At 42.7% G+C, this 22,237-nt stretch overlaps 1 protein-coding gene across 1 annotated transcript; it reads right to left on the bottom strand.

Moving 5' to 3' along the window:
- Positions 1–20,041: 20,041 nt before the first annotated feature.
- LOC101433056 (high mobility group protein B1-like) lies at positions 20,042–20,585 on the bottom strand. Its single transcript, XM_023592488.3, has one exon. It carries the CDS (start codon positions 20,583–20,585, stop codon positions 20,157–20,159), a length of 429 nt encoding a protein of 142 aa, XP_023448256.2. The 3' UTR covers positions 20,042–20,156.
- Positions 20,586–22,237: the final 1,652 nt, after the last annotated feature.

The following is a 22,237-nucleotide window of genomic DNA, read 5'->3' as shown; positions in this document are numbered from 1 at the left end:
ATTTATTTTTATTTTTCAATTTTTGTGCACTTTTCTGGTCTGGCCAGCAGATGGCATTCTTTGACCACTCAGCTTAGATCCCAGGTGCTATGAGGGGAATACATTCAATTTAACACCCCAAGGGTGGGCAGTGCAGAAGCAACGTCCTCAGGCCTGGCCAAGCCTCACAAACATACTTTGTGGAGGCTATTTTCCACCCTTGGCCAACCATACCCTCCCTGCCACTGCCTTTTCAGCAATCAACCTAGGACAGTAAGGAGGGTGTTTCAGAAGGCAAGTTATCTTTAGCTCCCTGCAGGCTCTCAGGGCAAACAATGTTGGGATTGCATCCATACTGGAAGTGTGCAACCCCACCAGTGCAGCAGACCAAATTTGCTGGCCAAAATCTAAATTTGCTGTAGGCTGTGTCCCTCCCTCTCTCCTTTCTTAGGGAAGAAGACCCCTGCAATCCCTTCAGTCAACAGCCCCTGCAGTCCACTGCTGCAGCACTCATAGACTGCTATTTGTTCTGTAGGTGGGGGGGAAGAGTGCCTGCTACAGCTTATGCACCTCTACTAATGGGATTTTTCAGCCAGCTGAGACTCCTTTCCTTCACCCCTCTCTTTTCTGAGTAGTGTCTCATTTTCCTCTCGTGTCCCAGAGCAGCCCTCCAGACAGTATCCACCTATCCTCTAGCTATTTTTTTCTGGAAGAGAAGTGATCCCTCCACCTCTCTAATCCTCTATTTTCCCAGAAGTCCTTACTGGTAATTCATTTTTATTGCATTTTACAAAATATTGATCTGTAACACATTGGAAATTAAGGAAAATTAATAGTCATTTACCACAATTTGAGAAAGCACTATTTAGAACAATGCCTGCCACTTAGTGAACATGAAACACATTAAAAAGTGCCTGACTTAAAATTCGTAAGCCTCCATTAACATGAGCTATTATGTTCATTTCTGTTTTATAGATGAAGACTCTTAGGCAAGGAGCACTTAAGTGACTCATCCAGTGTCCTGGATCCATGATTGCATTAGTCAGCCAAAGGGGTGCTGATGCAAAATACCAGAAATAAGTTGGTTTTTATAAAGGGTATTTATTTGGGGTAGGAGCTCACAGTTACCAGGCCATAAAGCATGTTACTTCCCTCACCAAGTCTATTGCCACGTGTTGGAGCAAGATGGCAGCTGATGTCTTCCAGGGTTCAGGCTTCCTGGATTCCTCTCTTCTTGGGGCTCATTTCACTTGGGGCTTAGCTCCTCTGCTTTCTCCACAAGGTCAACTGTAGACTATGAAGCTCTCTAGGCTTTGCCTCTCTCCACAAGGTCACCTGTAGACTATCAGGTGACTGGCTCTGTCTCTCTCCCTGGGACTCAGCTTTCTCCAGGATCAGCTACTCTGCTCATCTGTGTGCTTACTTTCTGGACTCCAGATCAAAACTTTCAACTCTGTCTTTTCCCATGTCTTTTATCTGTGAGCCCCCACCCACCAAAGAGTGAGGACTCAATGTCCTACTGATGTGGCCCAATCAAAGCCCTAATCATAATTTAATTAAGTGAAAGTGAAACTTCAGACAGACCAGTTTACAAACATAATCTATTATCTGTTTTTGGAATTCATAAACAATATCAAACTGCTGTAATGGCCCAGTCCACTTGGGGTGTACTTCATAGAACCTGGAAATACTTGCCTGCCTGTCTAGGAGAAATAGCCAGGAGCTATCATTACTGGGGCAAGGGACCCTTGCAGAAAATCCTGAAGAATGAAAAGCAAAAGCTGGAATAAAATGGAAAGCTCAGTCTGTCTTCAAGGTACTGATGGTGCCAGCAGAAGCCAAAATGAAATGGAAGTGCCCAGAAAGCACCTCTGGGTACATTGCTCAAGCAATAGTAAGAACCCTGAATAATACCTACCCAGACATTGGCACTGGAGTTCAGTAAGGCACCTCTCAACCAGGCAAAGAAACATCACCCAGAAATTAGACCTATAGACAACACAATGTCTCCAGGGCTCCATGGGTGCCCCAGCTTCCATCCCTAAAGTAATGAGGTAAAGGAAGTCATATCATTCCATTATCAGACACAATGTGAGCAAATGAAACAACGGAAGAGAAGCTGTTTGAGCTATTGAGCATTTTTAACTAAAGGAAATGGAACACCACTTAAAGGAAATACACTTTAAACTGGATTGGAAGTGTAGTTAATTTTCACATGGTATCCACTGGAAGAGGGCTCAGGAGAAGGTTTCAATTACAGAGAAAATAATCTCCTTTTCACTGCATCTCTGAGTTGTGACATGAGTTGAATTTTTCTGCCTTGCTGCAAGGACATCAGGAGAAGGCGAGAGAACAAATTAAGGAACCTGTGAATTTCGTGCTCAGTGATCCATTTCCAATCCTTCTCTTCGAACTCGTGAGAGTTGCGCACCAGCAGCACCTGATGTCCGAGCACAAGTGTCAGTCAGCACTTCACAGCTCATTAGGCAAATGCAACGACAAGGGGAGGTTAGTGTTGTGGGCCACAGTGGAGCAGGTAATTGGATTCCAGAGCCCTGGAGAGGAAGACATGCTGCGGAAAGTGCCTGTGACAGGTGGGGGATAGTGAGGTAGGGAAGCAGGCAGGCAGGGCTTCTCCCTGGGACTAATGAGGACTTTCCTGACAGAAGCACATTTCTCTGCCTACACTGCACTAATTCAAGGTTGTTGGGAAAAGGAGAGAAAAGGTGAGCATTTTCTCCTGGGAAAGACAAAACATAAAGTCTTTTGTTTGTTTGTTTTATCATTTTATAGTAAGGTTTTTTTTTTTTTTTTTAACAGTCAACTGTGCTTTAGTATACTAGCTATGTCACTGACTGCTTGAAAGAGAAATAGGGGAAGCGGACTTGGCCTAATGGATAGGGCATCCACCAACCACATGGGAGGTCCACGGTTCAAACCCCAGGCCTCCTTGACCCGTGTGGAGCTGGCCCATGCGCAGTGCTGATGCGTGCAAGGAGTGCCATGCCACACAGGGGTGTCCCCCGCATAGGGGAGCCCCACGCGCAAGGAGTGTGCCCCGTGGTAAGGAGAGCCGCCCAGCGCGACAGAAAGTGCAGCCTGCCCAAGAATGGTGCTGCACACACAGAGAGCTGACACAACAAGATGACGCAACAAAAAGAAACACAGATTCCCGGTGCCACTGATAAGGATAGATACAGTCACAGAAGAACACACAGTGAATGGACACAGAGAGCAGACAACTGTGTGGGGGGGGCGGGGGGGAAGGGGAGAGAAATAGATAAAAAATCTTAAAAAAAAAAAAAGAGAAATAGAACAACAGGATTAATATTTATACCTGCAAAATAAACAAAGCATGTCTAAAGACCCAATAAATCCCTTCACAGTTTTAAGAGTAAATGGCATGGATAAAATCTCTATATATTGTTTGTAGTGGTGATATGACTATATACATTTGTCAAAACTTATTGAACTGCACACCCAAAAGGGCTGCATTTTCACTATGTAAATTATACCTCAATAAACCTGACTTTAAAAGCTAAAATTAAGGGAAGTGGACTTGGCCCAATGGATAGGGTGACCGTCTACCACGTGGGAGGTCCGTGCTGCAGTTCAAACCCCAGGCCTCCTTGACCCGTGTGGAGCTGGCCCATACACAGTGCTGATGCGCACAAGGAGTGCTGTGCCACACAGGAGTGTCCCCCATGTAGGGGAGCCCCATGTGCAAAGAGTGCACCCCGTAAGGAGAGCCACCCAGTGCAAAAGAAAGTGAAGCCTGCCCAGTAATGATGCCGCACACACAGATAGCTGATGCAGCAAGATGACACAACAAAAAGAGACACAGATTCCCATGCCGCTGACAACAACAGAAGCGGCCAAAAGAACACGCAGGGAATGAACATGGAGAATAGACAACTTGGGTGGGGGGTGGGGGAAGGGGAGAGAAATAAATAAAATAAAAAATAAAAGTAAAAAAAAGAAAGGGGAAATTTTAAAAAATAAAATAAAAAGCTAAAATTAAATTACTAAATGGCAAAAGCAATTTTAAGGAACTATATAAATGACATAATAAATTATTTTTATTTGAAAACAATTTAAAACTTACAGAAAGTTTCAAGAAAAGTACAAAGAACTTTTTGCCTGAACCTATTTGAATGTAAGTTGCGTACCCAATTCCCCATTATCCCCCAATTATGTTCAGTGTATTTCCTATAAACAAGGACATTCTCCCTCATAACCACAATACAGCCATTGAAATCAGAAAATTACATTGATACATAGCCAGAATAACACTATTCAGTGGCAAACACCAATAAAGACGGATGGTCCAAAAATGAGTCGTTGATACTGATGACTATGATTATGAGCCTGTGCACCTGAAATATGAGCTAGGCCTAGAGCTTCTAGGGTGCCTAAGAGTTACCTCCTGAAAGCCTCCATGTTGCTCAAATGTGGCCACTCTCTAAGCCAAACTCAGCATGTAAATGCATTACCTTCCCCCCCAGCATGGGACATGACTCCTGGGGATGAACCTCCCTGGTGCTGAGAGATTACTACCAAGTACCAGCTGATGATGTAACTAGAAAATGACCTTGAATAAAAAGGTCAACTCTGACCAGCAGAATATCTCAGCCTATATGTAATATCAGGTTAAAACTGCTTTTTGACTTTGGGTAAAAGTGGGAAATGGAAAGGACAAATGAATTTATATTGCTATGAGTCTCCAAAAAAGAGTCAGGAGGTCATCAGAGGGGTAACCTTATTCACCCCTCAGCAGGGTACCAGAAACAGCCAAAGTAGATAGAAACCCAGGTACTAGTTCTCCTGAGGGCTATAGAGACTCACAGGTTCTATGGTCATGGCAGATGACTCTGGAGTTCAGTGCCATGTCAGTTGACCCGACTTTGGAGTTTGTGTTCCTGAGTGTGATAGAGTTGGACTCAGATACGACCTTTCTACACATGCCTCTTCTGTTACTTTTACAGACCTGTAGTTGGCATTGGGGTTTGTGTATACTCAGGAGACATGAATTTCTGGACTGTCCATGTGACAGCCAGGCCCTGAGCCTCAGCACACTTGCAACTCCTATCCTCTGGTTTGTTGGACTTACCCTGGCCAGCAACAGGAAGGTGAAGAAGGTCAACCACCACACCAGGGAGCCAAGAGTGCCTACAACTGCAAGCAGGAGAATTGCATCCATCATCTATGTGGAATCTAAGGCCCCTATTAATATAGAGGTGGAGTGGACATAACCATCCCAGGGTCCACAGGGTGGAGGAATAGAGTATGGATTAGAGTGGACTTACTGGTGTTCTGCTATGGAACTATTGTGATTAGCAATGGAAGAAATTGTAGCATTGATGTGGAGAAAGTGGCCAAGGTAGCTGCTGAGGGTAGGGAGAGGGAAGAAGAGATATGATGTGGGGGCATTTTCAGGACTTGGAGTTGTCCTGGGTGGTGCTGCAGGGACAGATGCTGGACATTGTGTGTCCTGCCATGGCCCACTGGGTGGACTAGGGGAGAGTGTAGACTACAATGTAGACCACTGTCCATATGGTGCAGCAGTGCTCCAAAATGTATTCACCAGGTGCAGTGAATGTGCTATGATGATTGAAGAGGTTGTTGATATGGAAGGAGTGGGATGGAGGGGGATGAGGGTATATGGGGACCTCATATTTTTTGAATGTAACATTTAAAAGAAAATAAAGAAGAAAATAAAATAAAATAAAAAATAGAGACACTATGCAGGTTTCAAGAATTGTCTCAATAATTTTCTCTATAGAAAAATGACAAAATCCAGAATCACACATTATAGTCATCATGTCTCTCTCATTTCCTTTGGTCTGGAACAGTTCCTCAGTCTCCCCTTGACTTTTATGACTTTGACTTTTGAATATTATAGGTCAGTTGTAATCTCTGACTTTGGATTTATCTGATATTTCCTCATAATTAGATAGGCTTTGTGTTTTTGGCAGAAATACCATAGAAGTGATTTTTTTTCTTCTTGAATCCTATCAGGTGACACGCAATTTCAAATTGTCCAGTCACTAGTGATGTTAATTTTGATTGCTTGTTAAAGGTGGTGTCTGCCAGCTTTCTCCACCCTAAAGTTACTATTTCATAATTTGTAATTAATAAATATTTTATGAAGAGGTACTTTGAGGCTCTGTAAATGTCCCACTCCTCATTATATTAGTTATCTATTGCTAATAATAAACATTTATCTCACACAGTTTCTGAGGGTCAGGAGTTCAGGAGCAGCTTAGCTGGGTTGTTCCAGCACAGGGTCTTCTCCTGACATTTCAGTCAAGCTGTTAGCAGGGGCTGTAGCACATGAAGGCTCAACTGGAGCCAGAGAATCTGTTTCCAAGATCACACACGCAGTTGTTGGCAGGAGGCTTCAGTCATTCATGGGCTATTGGATCTAGGGCCTCAGTTCTTTGCCTTGTCAATCTCTCCATAAGGCTGTCTGAGTGTTCTTACGTCATGGCAGTTGGCTTTCCACAAAGTGAGTGAGGAGAGAGACCAAGACAGAAGCTCCAGTCTTTTAATCTGATCTCAGAAGTAACACACCATCACTTCTGCCTTTTGCTATTGTCAAACAGACCAACTGTAGTACCTTGTAAAACCATGTGAACTACACAAAAGTGTGGATGGCCTGGAGGTGGGACATTTGGGGCCCACCTGGAGGCTGCCTAACTCATTCATCAAACTTTTGCCCACTGGTTTCAGCATCCATTGATATTCCAAATGATTGTCTCATTTCATCATTCCCTTTACATTTATTAACTGGCACTCTGTTGTAAGGAAGAAGTTTCTTCTTTCCCCATGTATTAATTTATATATTTATTTACATCAATATGGACTCATGCATTCCTATTTTATTTAATGGGTTATAATCTGCATTATCAATTGCCTATTTGGGGAAGTGGATGTGGCTTAACGATTGGGCTCCCATAGTCTACCATATAGGAGGCACCGGGTTCTCATCCCAGGGCCTCCTTGTGAAGACAAGCTGGCCCACACCTGTGGAGAGCTGATAGCCCGCATCCACGGAGAGCTGGTGCAGCAAGATGACCCAACAAAGGGAGACAAGCAGACACAGAAGAATGTGCAGCAAATGGACACAGAGAGCAGACAGCAAGCAGCAAGGGAGAGATAAATAAATAAAATAAATCTTTTTCAAAAAAGTATTTGATACACAACTGGACCCAGCTTTGACCAGTGGGAGTCCCTTCAATAAATCTTCTGTGTCTCCTTGATATGTCCCATCATTTTTGAGAAGTTCCAGGATCGTCTTCAAAATTTTTCCTCCCCTGTTCCTAGAATCAGTCATGTCTCCAAGGATACCTGGTTCTTTTTAGAAGAATATAGTATTTGGAAGCCAAGATTTGGGCATTGTAATCAGGGTGCTCTTTCAGTGGACCAAGTTCTAGAATCATGTATGTGTGTGTATGTGGGGTAAACATACACAAACTGTCACATCTAAATTTATTTTTATACTTACCTGTATGTTGAAAGCTAGTACCACAGAGTTTATTTTAGTTTACTCTTCTTTCTATATATGTACCTCCCTTTTTGGATGGTGGGAAACCTGGCTCCCATTATCCTCAATGTATTTTCTTGTTGGATCATCTCCTGTCACCCACTGCTGCCCTGTTTTAGTTGGTTATATAAAAGCTGCTGGGAGCAATATACCAGAAATAAGTTTAGTTTTGATAATGGGGATTTAATAGGTTTTTAATGGTAAGCTTTTAGCTTACAGTTCTGAGGCTGTGGAAGTGTCCAGATGAAGGCATGACCAGGCAATGCCTCTTCCCTGGCCTGCAGCTTTAGGCAATCAGACACATGGCAGCATCCACGGACCTCTTTCCTCTCCTCTAAGCCTTATTGCTTTCAGCTTCCAGCTGCTCCATCTGAGGCAGGCTAGATTAAGAATCAATAAACAGATATGGAACCTGGCAGAAAAATCGCCACCATTAAACATATGGTCATCAATATCCCATAAGATGGCTGCTGGAACAACCTGCAAGAACTCCCATTCGGAATGAGATTTCCTCTGGAAGCCAGGAGAAGCCTTGAATATTCTCCAGGGACCTTATCCTTGGGCTTTCCCAGGGGATTGATGGGTGGGATAACCAACCAAAACAGCAAACAACTGGTACTCCTCCCCCCACATTAGAAAAGGGGCAGAATAATTAATGGTTTAAAAAGCAAGCAGGAAATTAAAGCAATCCTCGTCTTGCCTTCTCCTCTCCTGCCTGGATGAGCATGCAAGTAAACCTGGAAGTTTGTAATCTGTAATGGAGAACTGTAGCCTGTAAATCAGCCCTCTTTATCTCTTTTCAGCCCCTTTCCTCTCTACCTGGGACCCATAATCTGTTATTTTCTCCCATTTCTCTTCCCTCCCTTCCTTAATAAATTACTGGCCTAACTAAACTGACTTGCACTTAAAATTCTTTTTTTTTTTTTTCTGTAGCTTAGCCAAGAATGTAGAGTAAATCTGGCAACACATCTGTGGCTTTCTCACTCAGTTTCCTCTGTGCCCTACTGATTCCAGTCTCCAAGACCCTCTTTCCCAGCCTCTGGGGGTTTCTGTCTCTGTGGCTTTTTATTTCTCCATTTATAAAGGACTCCAGTAAAAGGATTAAGACCCACCCTAGGTCATGCAATCCAATCAAAGGCACTTAACTGAAGTAATGTAATCAAAAGGTCCTGCCTTTTACACACACAGGAATGGACTAGCTTTAAGAACAGGATTCTCTGGGGTCCACAAAAGCTTCAAACTGCCACACTTCACCCTCTGGACCCTCAAAATAAATGTTCTTTCCATATGCAAAACATGTTCATTCCATCACAGTACTTCAAAAGCCTTAAATCATTTCAGTACCAATATTAAGTAGAAAACCTCACCAAAATCAGTGTTATAGGCATGCAGTCTTTCCTGGGGCAAACTTCTCCTCAGACTGTGGATGGGTTGAAACTTATAAGTTATCTGCTTCCAATATACAAAAGACAGGCAATCACAAGATACACATTCCCATTGCCATAGGAAGAAATTGGAAGGAAAACAGGGGTCCAGGGTCCCAGACAGTTCCAGAAATGTGCAGGACATACTCCCTTAGATTTCAAAGTCTGAGAGTCATCTACAGAGCCATGGTTCATTCTCCCTGGGGCTTAGTGTAAAGGCAGTCCCACCTTTCCAAGGGCTTGCCTGGAGGCTATGTTCTTGGCTCCACCCTCATCAAGCATCTGGGTGGTAGCCAAGCACTAGGTTTCACCTTCCAAGAACACTGGGGTGATGGACAGACTCTCCCCAATCTCTGGGGCACATAAAAGTTTCAAACTGCCATATGCCCCCTCTCACCCATCCCACATATACACACCTCCTCACCGTACTTGTGTTCTGAGTCTCTGCTCTGACCACAGCCAGCACTCCTACATGGATGTCCTCTTCACCCTGTTTGGACTCACATATGCCACACTGGGCTACCACCCATGTCATCCAGATGCCACAGATGCTGCAGATGCCCTCCTTATGCCTTTGGGACTGTGGATCTCCTCCCCACCCCCACCCCCCACCCCCATGTAGATGCCTATTTCACTCAGTCCTGCCTAATGGTGTTTGGACTGAATTATTCAGGGAAGATTAAAGGAAAGAATAAAGGCAAGCAGGTAGAGAAGGAGGGAGGAATGGAAGGGGAAAAGAAATGAAGGAAAGGAAAGAGGAAGGAAAGGAAAGGAAGGGAAGGAAAAGAAAAGGAGAAGGAAGGGAGGGAGGGAAGGAGAGAGGTAGGAAGGAAGAGAGAAAAGCCTTGCACTAATGTGGGTAATTGGATTTCTTTGGTTTTTCTAATTCAGTTGAAAACACACCCAGAATTACTTTCTCATCTATCTTGAGGTTCCAACATTTGAAAAGCCCTAACTACAGCTTCTTTTCCCATCTTGGCTCATCCAGGCTTACTCTTCTCCACAGCCCTTGCTTACACCTCTCACCCTAGAAACTGCCACACAATGGCTTCAGGCGCTTGGTGTTGCCCCACCTCTTCTGGACTAGATGCCATCACCTTTTCTAGCTCCCCTTTTCTGCAGAGGAAAGTGGTACTTACAGAGTTTTAAAATGGTGTACCTCACAGGTAACAACTAGAGATGGAAGAGGCAAAAGTGTTTCTTGGGGGGATTTTAGGGCCCTGTGACATGCCATTTGGGAAGGCAGGCAGAAGGGGGACTCTTCCCTGAGGTCCCTCCAGTGCTAACCTATGGGCCTATTGTGTTGCTGCCCAAGGTTGGTCTTCTTATACCTGTAAGTGCCCAGTGATGAGGGGTCAGTGCCAACCCATTGCTGGCAGCGTTCCCGCTGAGATACAGCCTAAAGGAATCTGGAAAGCTTGTGCCATGCTAACTCCCAACAAAGTGAGGCCTCTAATAGGCACTTCTGACATCTGTGGGATTAAAGTCAAGTTCTCCTTCAGCCTAGTTTGTAAATGGTTCTACCATCACCAGCCAGTGATTTGCTGCTCCTGGTCTGCAAGTTTTAGACATTAGATTATCAGATTATCAGGTTAGTCAGATCTGGACATGAGTGTCTCATGGTGCAACCATGCAGGCAGGAATGGGGGCAAGAAACAAGGAATAGAGGAAATAGGTGAGGGAACTTCTAGCTAAGAGGTTGGGTGCTGAACTCAGACTACCGTGTTTTGATTTCCAGCTCTGTCCCCTTACTGAATGTGTGGCCTTAAGGCCTCTGTGCCTCACTTCCCATAGCTTTCCAATGGGTATATACCTGCCTTATAGCATTACTGCAAGTTCTGTGAGGTGGCAACTAACAGGAGCAGATATTTATGGAGCACTTACTGATACTACTATTATTTTATTCTGAGTAATGCCTAACTACCAAGGAAAAGAGTTTCCTAAATTGGTACTTTCTCACTCTAATTAAATGAGGCCCCTCCCCAGCTATTACTGTGAATATCCCTGGCTCTGGACTCCCTCCAATTATTGAGTTACATCAGAGCACAAGCGAGAGTGACCAGACATCTCACCATATGGGACATAGACCCTGCAGAGATGTTTGGACTTCTATGATGCCTGCAGAGCAGACCCCAGAGGCAAATCTAAGACTGTAGATCTGAGACTTAGAAAATTTTTTAGAACCTCTTTAAATAAAAGTATATATATATACACACACACACACATATATATATATATATTCAGAATTATAATTCCATCCTAACCCATTGCTGGGATGCTCCCAGAGAAGCAACCCTGAAGCTTAATCCTCACTTACTTCCCAGTGTATCCACTCTGGTTTACTCCCAAGGTATCTGTAATGAGCTGTAAATCTCTTTCCAGTCTGCACCAGTGCCCAGGCCACCTACATCACCAAGACTGGGTGATTCCATCAGCCTCCAGTGGCTTCTCATGTCAAAGTGGGCCTCTTGGCAGTAAAGTTCCCGAAGTGGTTTGCCTGCCTTCTTGGGACACCCAAAGCCATGAGATGTTGGGCAAACTCTGGCCTCTGAAAACTGCCCCAGGGCACCTTGAAGTCTGCCTAGTCCATTGGCTGGAAGTTGTGCAGCTCCTGTGACTGCACCAGAGAGAGGGAGGTTGAGTGAAAGGCCACCATGAGGCAATCGAAGGGATGGAGATCAAGAATTGGGTTTGAATCCCAAATCATCAATGACTTCATTCTGTAATCCTGGACAAGTCAACCTCTTTGACGTTCAGTTTCTTTAAGTGGGGTCAATAATAATACCTTCCTTGCAAGGTTGTTGTAAAGAATAGGTAGAAGTACTAAACTCTAAAGCACTGTATAAAAGTTGGTTATGTCTCTCCACCTTCCATGAGCATAGTTCACAGGTGAGAAGTGATGGTGAACAGCTGGGCAGTGGGAGCCAGGACTTAGTCCCCCTGTTATCAGAGTCAGTGTCTAGGTTCTTGGCTTCCTCAGGAGAAAGAATTCAAGGACGAGCCACAAATCAATGAAACAAGCAATGAGTTTATTGTGGGGTAAAGCAAGAGAGCAGAAGAACATCTTCTGAGTTGAAGGCAGACAATCTCAAATGACAGAAATGCAGAGTTCTGCTCTGGGGTCCCCTGTTTCTGGGGGGTACAGGGCCTCCAGGGTCTGTGCTAATTGGTATATTTGAGACTAAGAAAGGGAAATCTATTGGTGGTTTGATTTGCTTAGGGGTGTGGGGGTTGCTGTCCTTGAACTCTGCAGAGCATGCTGGCCGGCAGTGATTGGCATCTGGTCACTGCCCACTAGATGTGACCACCTCACCCTTTCCCTCTTTCCCACCATGTAATGTTGTTGCTGGTTGCCTTCCGATAACGATAACGTAAGCCTTGGGTGTATGTGCTGTGAGCTGTAGGGTGTGTGCTTGCATGTTGCCTCTTCCTGACTTGCTTATGTGAGTCAGCAGGCTAATGTTAAGTGAGCAGGCCATTGCCTCAGTTTCTGTTCCTGTGGCTTTTTAGATTTTCTGCCCCCGTATTCCTTGGGTGCCTATTCTATCCTGCCTCACCCCTCTCCGACTTTGCTACAGTATCTCTGCTGGCTCACCCTGGAATTTCTGTCCATCCAGTTGCAATACTTTGATTACCCCAACTTGTCTGCATTCTTCATGAGACTGATCACACAGAATCTTTCTTGCACAATTAAATTAGCTTCATTTTGATCATGGTAGGATAATCACGAAATGAGGAGCTGGGACTGTTCAAGCAGAGTTTAAAGGGTAGACCCTGCACCTCCTGCAGCAGCCTCCGTGGCGGCAAGTGCCAAAGTGCAGCTGCCCAACCACATTCCAGGCCTGTGGGTTTAGGCTTCGCAGTCTCGGCATGCCTTCAGAGTTCTCTGGTGCACACTACCATTTGAGAAACACCATTTTGAAAGATTAGCTGGTGGGAAAAGGTGGTATAATTTTTTTTCTGTGGAGGGAGACTTTAAGTTTCAAGAAATAAATGCCAAATAGACACTGAATCTCATAGGAGGGAAAATAAGCCCTATTTCTAGCTCTACCATCAAAGACTATTTTAGTAGCTTAGGTAAGAAGCTGGGCCCTGATTGTAACCATCAGCTTAGGAAAATGTGGACTAATGATTGCTAAGAAATGCTAGACATATGAAATTCAGATGTGCTCATTACAGGAAAACACTTTCATTTTAGAAACTGTGGACTAGAATGTATGTCAGAGACATTAGTCCAGATAAACAGATACTAGACTAAATCATACAAATGACACTGGCACCCTGCGATACTAATTAATTAACTTTAAATGTGTTAATTAGTATTCCCTCCAGGTGTCTATAGGTCTCACATAAAGCAGTTCTCAAACTTTGATGTGTGTAAGAATCACTTAAGAAACATACTTGTTAAAATGCATATACCAGACTTTTTACCCAGAGATTGATTTTTTTAGGTCAGGGATCAGCTTAGGAAAATGATTTTAACAAGAACCATGGCCGATTGCAAAACGGTGTTACCCTTTGAAAACAAACACACATTGCTCGACCTCTGCTCTCCCCACCCAAAAGCCCTCTCTAAGCCAGCTTATTCAAGCAAGCTTTTCATTTAGCTGCATATTGAATTAATACTCAATGACTAATTGAACATATATTGATTTCCAAGCCATGACCACCATAAAGATTTTCACTTCCCAGAATTGAATTTTTTGAAGTGCTCATTTATTACAAGAGCTGTGGTGGCAAATTAACTTAGGGTGGTTCTCTGGTTCCAGGTGCCTGGATATACACATGCCATTCAAATGCGTTAGGTGGAGCATTACATTCCAGTCTCCTGAATTCCTGCCTATGGGACAAGTAAGAGCTGTGGACATGGACATTTGTCATACTTTCTGGTCACCCAATACTTTTCTTTAAAACTCTGTTCCTACACTTGGTGAGTTTCCCCTTCTTATAAATGCCACCTCCCCAAGGTGGAAGTCTGAGATTTGTCCCACCAACTTTCCTTGCAAGTAGGATACAAGGGAGCAAGCTTTTCATTGAGAAGGAAGCACCAGGAGAATCCAGACTGCAACCAGGGGCGAGTGGATCGAGTGGATCGTGGTGGAGAGAAGCCCAACTTTCAAGGACAGTCACGGTGGAGATGCAAGGGCACAGTCCCACTCACCCATCATGGTGCTTGCCAAGGGCAGTGTCCTCTTGAGGCAGAAGCAGGAGCTCTGTGGGGAAATCCAGTGCTACGATTTGGGGACTGTTTCGCCTTAGCTAACTTCCTGGTTGAACTCCAAGTCCCTCCCAGAAATGCTGTGAACTAGCTAGGATCCTTTAATAAACTCCTTCCCATCTGAACTAGCTGGAGTGGATTCTGTTGTTTTCTACTATGAATTCTGATGGGGAACAATAATTACCCTTCCTGCCACCCACATTTGTTCTTTATCCAAAATATCATCACATCCATTTTGTGGTTTTGCTTTTTCTTTCAAATACAAGCATGTCATTAGAAAAGTGTTCTTTTTTGTACTTTTAGTAAACAGAACTGAAGCCCAGAGAGGGGAAGCAATTTGACTGTGTCTAGATGGGACAGAGCTGGCTTTTGGATCCACTACCTGCACCCAGGTTACACATTCCAAACAATCAGCTCCAGGTGGAGATTTTACTATACGAGCTCTGTTTTCTTCTATTAGTGCATGAGCAGGTGCTAGGACTTGTAAGTTAATAGAATTTATTCACGCTGGATTACATAGAAAAAGACCTTAGTACTCTGTTTGCTAATTGTTAACAGTAGAGGTTACAAACAGTAGGATCTTTTGAAAATAGAGGCTACAGAAAAAAAATTAGAGTCTTGTCATTGTGCTTCACAGAGAAAAGACCTTTGCTGAAGCTTTAGCCTTTGCAACCACAACATCCATGTGGGCATTCTCACTGGCAGGACCATCTTTGAACAGAAATAAGAGTTGTTGTTGTTTTTAAAGGTTTATTTTGTTTATTTCTCTCTCCTTTCCCCTGTTGTCTGCTCTGTGTCCTTTCGCTATGTGTTCTTCTTCATCTGCTTGTATTATCAGGTGGCACTGGGAATCTGTGTCTCTTTTTGTTGCGTCATCTTGCTGCATCAGCTCTCTGTGTGTGCAGCACCACTCCTGGGCAGGCTGCACTTTTTTCACACAGGGCAGCTCTCCTCGCGGGGCACACACCTTGCACATGGGGCATCCCTACATGGTACAGCACTCCTTGTGCACAGCAGCACTACGTACGGGCCAGCTTACCACACAGGTCAGGAGGCCCTGGGGATCGAACCCTGGACCCTCCATATGGTAGACAGACACTCTATCAGTTGAACCATGTCCGCTTCCCAGAAATAAGAGTTTAAATAACAACAAATAAACTATCAATTTTAGGAGGGAGGCCTAAACTCTTGTTTAGATTCACAATCCTGGTCCCAAACTCCACCCCACACTCCTCTCTCCCTGACTAGATGGGGAGCAAGCAATCTGATTGGAGAGAAGAAAAAGAACAGGTCATGTCCCATCAGCCCCTTCACCTTCCCTCCGTTCCTCTTGTTGGGAACCAGCTTGCCCAGGGATGTGTATCAGGAGAGGACCCCACAGTGGAGCCTGTAGTTTTCCTTTCTGTCTGGTGAGGTGGATAAATGTCCTTCTACCTCTGTGGGGAAGTGGCAGCTAGCCCACTCTCATCACAGATCTGGAGTTGTGTGCTCTGAGCAGCTTTATCATGATGAAGGTAATGTTTGGATCTCTAGCTGCCAGACTCCTATGTTTCTCTCTCACTATTGGTTCCACTCTCAGGAGAGGGAGAAGAAGGAATTCTTTACTGAACCCTACCCACATTTATACTCCATAGTTAAACTCCGTAAGTTTATTCATTGTGTTTAGGTCATATTAGTGAGACAATACAATATTTGTCCTTTTGTGTCTGGCTTATTTCTCTCAACCTAATGTCATCCAGGTTCATCCATGTTGTCATCTGTATCCCAACTTCATTTTTTCCTTACAGCTGAGTAGTATTCCATCATATGAATATATCGCATTTTGTTTATTCATTCATCAGTTAATAGATACTTGAGTTATTTCCATCTTTTAGCAATTGTGAATAATGTCACTATGAGCATTGGGTGTGCAAATGTCTGTTTGCATCCTTGCCTTCAGTTCTTCTGAATATATTCCTAGTAGCAGGATTGCCGGATCATGTGGCAGATCTATATTTAGCTTCCTGAGGAACAGCCATATTGTCTTCCACAAAGGCTGCACTATTTTACATTCCCTCCAATAGCAAAGGTGTGTTCCTATTTCTCAACATCTTTTCCAGCACTTGTAGTTTTCTTTGTGTTTTGTTTTTATTGTTTGTTTGTTTTGGTTTTTTTAATAACGGCCATTCTGTAAGGTGAGAAATACCTCATTGTAGTTTTGATCTGCATTTCCCTAATAGCTAGTGATGTTGAGCTTCTTTTCCTGTACTTTTTGGTCATTTGTGTTTCCTTTTTGGAAAGATGTCTATTCAAGTCTTTTGCCTGTTTTTTAATTGGATTGCTTGTCATTTTCTCATTGAGTTGTATGATTTCTTTATATAACATGGAGTTGGATATGTGGTTTCCAACAATTTTCTCCTATTGAGTAGGATAAACAAAGTCATTTAAAGCACAAAATTGTTTAATTTTGAGGATGTCCTATTTATCTATTTTTTTTTTCTTTCATTGCTCGTGCTTTCAGTGTAAGGTTTAAGAAACCACCACCTACCACAAGATCTTGAGGATGTTTGCCTACCTCTTCTTCTAGGAGTTTTATGGTTATCACTTTCATATTTAGATCCTTGAGCCATTTTGGGTTAATTTTTGTATAAAATGTGAGTTACAGGTATTTTTTACACCATAGTTTATGTGTCAAAAAGAGAAAAAATAAACAAAAACAGACAAACCAAAAGAAAAAGTATAAAATGGTAAAATCATACGATGAGATTTATACAGATTTTAAAAAGACTGAAGTTATGCCCTCTTATACTGTTAGACAAGAAAAGCAAGAAAAGCAAGATGCTTTTGCTTATTGCATATGCTATTGCATATGCTATCATCTTATTTGCTTTAAAAGATTAAAATGAAACCATGTAAGTGCATAGATGGTTGTGTATTATTGCAAGAACTTGGAGAAAGGGAGGGAGGGAGACAACAATTGATATAAATAAAAAGTACCTATGGTTGGTTCTATTACTTTCCTAGAGCTACTGCTACAAATTACCACGAAATGGATGGCTTAAAACAAAAGAAATTTATGACACCCGGGGATGAGCCTCCCTGGCACCAAGGGACCACTATCAACTACCAACTGATGATGCAACTGGAAAATGACCTCATATGGAAGGTTCAACGCGGATCAGCGGAATATCCCTGTCTACATAAAATAACATGACTTTAAAATGCTGTTTGACCTAATGTAAGGGGGAAATGGAAAGGAGAAATGAGTTTCTATGGCTACGAGTCTCTAAAAAAGAGTCTGGAGGCTGTCAGAAGGATTGCCCTTATGCACAACTGAGCAGAGTCAGAGAGACAGATAAAGCAGATACAACCCCCAGATATCGGTTCCTTCGAGGGCTAAAGAGACCCATGGGAGTTATGGTCATGGCCGATGGGGTTAACTATCAGGTCAGATGGCCCCTCTTTGGAAATGGTGTTTATGTGTGACGAATCTGGACTCAGATGGGATCTCTCTTCATAAGACTTTCATGCTAATGTGCTGGAGGTGCAGTTAGTGTCGGGGTTTAAGATATATTTAGGGGATTTGAATCTCTGGACTGACAATGTGATAGCCAGGTCCTGAGCCTCAACAGACTCCAGCACCTACAATCTGACTTATTGGGCTCACCACACTCAGCTAAGATGGAGTTGAAGAAGGACAACCACCACACCATGGAGCCTAGAGTGATTACAACTGAAAGTGGGAGGATTGCATCCAGCATCCATGTGGAATCTGAGCCTCCTCTTGACATAGAGGTGCAATGGACACAACCAATCCAATGTCCACATAGAAAAGGTGGCATTGGATTGAGAAAAGTGGACATGATGGCTGATGGGTATGGGGAAAGGCAGGAAGAGATGAGAGGTGGAGGCATCTTTGGAACATGGAGCTGCCCTGGATGGTGCTTCAGGGGCAATCACCGGACATTGTAAATCCTCACAGGGCCCACTGGATGGAATGGGGGAGAGTGTGGGCCATGGTGTGGACCGTTGACCATGGGGTGCGGGGGTGCCCAGAGATGTACTTGCCAAATACAATGGATGTGTCATGATGATGGGAAGGAGTGTTGCTGGGGGGGGGAGGGAGAGGTGGGGTGGGGGTGGTAGGGTTCAATGGGACCTCATATATATATTTTTTTAATGTAATATTATTACAAAGTCAATAAAAAATAAAATAAAATTAAAAAAAAAAAAAAGAAATTTATTCTCTCATAGTTCTGGAGGCCAGAAGTTCAAAATCAAGTGTGGGGAGAACAATGCTCCGTCTTCGAAAGATATAGGGAAGAATCTTTCTTTGCCTCTTCCTAGCCACAGTTGGTTGTTCACAGTCCTTGGCATTCCTTGCCTTGCAGTTGTATCATTCCAATCTCTGCCGCCATCATCACATGGTGTTCTCTTTGCGTGTGTCTGTGTCTCCATCTCTCTGTCTTCTTACAAGAACACCAGTCATTGGATACAAGGCTCAGCATAATGCAGTATGACTCATCTTAACTGGATTATATTGGCAAAGACCCTATTTCCAAGTAAAAACACTGGTATCAGGGGTTAGGTCTTCAACATATTTTTTGGGGAAACGCAATTCGATCCATAACAATGGGGGAGATAGGGGGAAAAATAAACTTTTTTTAAACAGTAATAAAAATAAATTAGAAGACAACACTACAAGTTGGCTCAAAATCCTTTAACATAAGTGGAAATGTTTAGAAAATCAAATGCTCAATTATAGGAATTTTATTAAATTTGCCACATTTTAATCTATTGAACAAGTCTATAGATATTAAAATGGGCTTTGGAACATAAATTGGAAGTGAAAATATCAAGTAAACAATATGTATTATATAATGCTTATTTATTTATATGTTTAACAGTGTGAATGGACACACAAGAAAGTATAATGGCATTTATCAATGCTGTGAAATAATGAGCCTTTTGTTTCTTATTTATGTTTTCTGGTTTCTCTAAATGAACTTAAATAAACCCATAATAGTTAATACACAAAAGTGTTCTTAGTATAGACAAACTCCCTCCTCCTTCCTACTCTATCATGATATTGGTATTTGTAGAGATTTGGGGGGTCATCTTCCAAACGAATCAATCACCCACAGATTGCAGGGACCTGAAATGACTTATTTTGAGATTGCTGCTATAACAAACACCACACAACAGGAATTTATTATCTCACAATTTTGGAGGCCTGAAGTCAAAATAAGGTATTGGCAGGTCATGTTTTCTCCAAAGACTGTAGTGCTTGGAGGTGGCTTGCTGGAATCTCTGCCTCCGTCCACATGGCAATCTGTTTCCTTCTGTCCCCTCTTCAGGTTCCTCTTCTGTGTTCAAATTTCATTTGCTTGTAAGGACTCCAGTCATATTGGTTTAAGGCATACTCTGATTCAATTCAACTTTATCTTAATAGGATCTTTGACGGTCCTGTTTACAATTGAGGTCAAGTACACAGGTTAGGGGTTAGAATTTGAACCTGTGTTTAGAGGAGACATGATTTACTCCCCAACAGCAACTGTTCTCAAAAAAAAATTGTATTTACTTAGAAGCATTCAGAATGTCAACAAAACAGCTGCAACTTTTTTTCGCAATTACAGAGTGGTATTCAGTTAACAGAACGACAATTATTTCGGATAAGCTGCATCAGAGACAACTGAAGATGAAAAAACTACCATCCCCATATATAACTAATTTGTGCTGTGCACCAACAAGAACCTGCTTTAAATTTCCATGCCAATTTACAACCCCCATACTGTACCAGGCAAGGTTAGTGGCTATTGAAAAGACCACCAGGACAGGGCTATCTAAAGACACATTTGGTAGTGTGTTAACTATACAAAAAAAGACACTGTACAATTTAAAAACAAATCTTACACAGCCTTACATTTCAATTTTTTTCTATAGAAGGAGTGAGTTGTGTACAGGGGGGTTAAATGCTTTATAGACAAGAAAAAACTGCACTAGAACCAACTTATTCATCGTCATCATCTTCTTCATCTTCATCTTTGTCTTCCTCATCCTCTTCCTCCTCCTCATCTACCTCATCTTCTTCATCTTCCTCCTCTTCCTCCTTCTTCTTGCTTTTTTCAGCCTTGACAACTCCCTTTTTTGCTGCATCAGGCTTTCCTTTAGCCCAGTATGCAGCAATATCCTTTTCATATTTCTCCTTCAGCTTAGCAGCCTTCTTTTCATAAGGCTGCTTGTCATCCGCAGCGGTATTATTCCACATCTCTCCCAGCTTCTTTGCAACATCACCAATGGAGAGGCGAGGATGTTCGCCTTTGATTTTTGGGCGATACTCAGAACAAAACAAGAAAAAGGCCGAAGGAGGCCTCTTGGGTGCATTGGGATCCTTGAACTTCTTTTTTGCTTCCCCATTAGGAGGGATATAGGTTCTCATTCTCTTTCATAACAATGGCTGTCTCTAAGGTTATTTTTTAACTAATTTTATCTCAACCTTATCTGGCATACATTAATAGACTGGATTAGGAGGGCAAGATTGCCCCCTGCTGTCTTTAGGCTAAAGTGCTTTCAATTTTGCACGATTTAGGCTTTTCTGTAGACTAGGCTTTCCCACAGTAAAATCCTTACATTTGTAGCCAGAAGAGGGTCTCCTTTGATAAAAGGAGCCATAGCAGCGGTGGAGTTTCACACTGCACTTGAAATATTGAAGACTTCAAAAACTCACACCTTGAAGAAATTGGTTTATCTAAGTCTCTCCCAGATTGACTATCTGTAAGAGCCTATAGAAAGCACATAATTTCCTATTTTCAAAGTGATCACGTAATGTCACTTCACATAGGCCATTGCGAATCTAGATCTAATTATCCATCTCTCCTAGGATGGGTCACAAATTTTATAAATGTGTCTTCTCCCCTTCACCCCTACCCTCTTACCAGTCTGTCTCAGTGAATGACACCTTCCCTCAGTTTCTCACTAGCCCTGACTCTTCTTCCCTACTCCTTTCTCTACCCTATCCTCCTTCCAAGTCCAGCCCACCTTCCCTATCTTGATAACTCTTCTGTCAGTCCTTTTTTCTCATTCTCCCCAGACCCTGATTTAATTCAGGGTTTTTTTCTTGATCTGCCTTCCATGATGCTGCAGACCCTATGTGCTTCCACAGTACTCCATGTTTCTTCCTTCAAAATATGCCCCAGGCTTGTAAGTATTTGATTTCCTCTTCTCATGCTAGACTGTTAACTCCACTAGGACAGGGATCAGGTCTGTCTTGTTTACCACCCACAGCACCAGTTCCACAACTAGACCCCCAAGGTTGTGTTTTTAGGTTTTGTTGTTGTTTTCTCCTGAAAACCCGAATTCCCTGAAAGAGAGTTGGCAAATGTAAGAGGCATGGAATAGCGTGGTAAGAGCTGGAGTTAAAGTACACAAAGACGTAGAATAAAGTGGGGTGGAAAGATTTTTGTAACTTTAGGTTAAGAGGTAGAAGTCAATTAGAGGGGAAGTTAATGTTATAGAGGATGACTTTTGGAGGAAGGTGCTAGAGCAGGTGAGACTAAGGCCATTGCTGTTCTTACACTACATATAGAATGATAGCTAGAAAATATGCTTATTAAAATTTCTCCAGTTAAGCAGCTCTGAAAATTCTAAAACTGATCAAATTGGTTTTCTGTTCATTTAATTTTAGAAGTTTATACTTTTCACTTTGTTCCCTGAAGGATTTTAGCCAGACCTTCTCAGTTTTGCTTACAGGAATAAGATAACTTCTCAAAACAAAACCAGACAGAATGGTATAAATCTGTAACTTTTCTCAGAGACAAAAAGTTTGATTTCCTTGAGTGATTGGCTGAGAAAGGAGCAATGAAGGCCTTGCACCTATGCAATTATATCTAAACTGTGCTTTTTTAGCCACTGAAATCAAGGACAAGCTGGATGTGCAATTGAGAAATTGTATGTACCACCTCAAAAGACTAATATCACTTGTGTATTTTTTTACTTGTTTTTCTTCTCAAATACCCCCTTTTCTTTCTTCTTCCTCCTCCTCTTCCTCTTCTTCTTTCCCTTCTTCTTCCCCTTCTTCTTCCCCTTCCTCTT

Source organism: Dasypus novemcinctus, chromosome 2, assembly GCF_030445035.2.
Source record: "Dasypus novemcinctus isolate mDasNov1 chromosome 2, mDasNov1.1.hap2, whole genome shotgun sequence".
NCBI lineage: Eukaryota > Metazoa > Chordata > Mammalia > Cingulata > Dasypodidae > Dasypus > Dasypus novemcinctus.
The sequence above is the reverse complement of the archived record's forward strand: the minus strand, read 5'-3'. Positions and strand labels throughout refer to the sequence as shown.

Bases quoted from the DNA above. Each gene is read 5' to 3' on its own strand.
- LOC101433056 (XM_023592488.3), bottom strand. From the start codon at position 20,585: ATGAGAACCTATATCCCTCCTAATGGGGAAGCAAAAAAGAAGTTCAAG.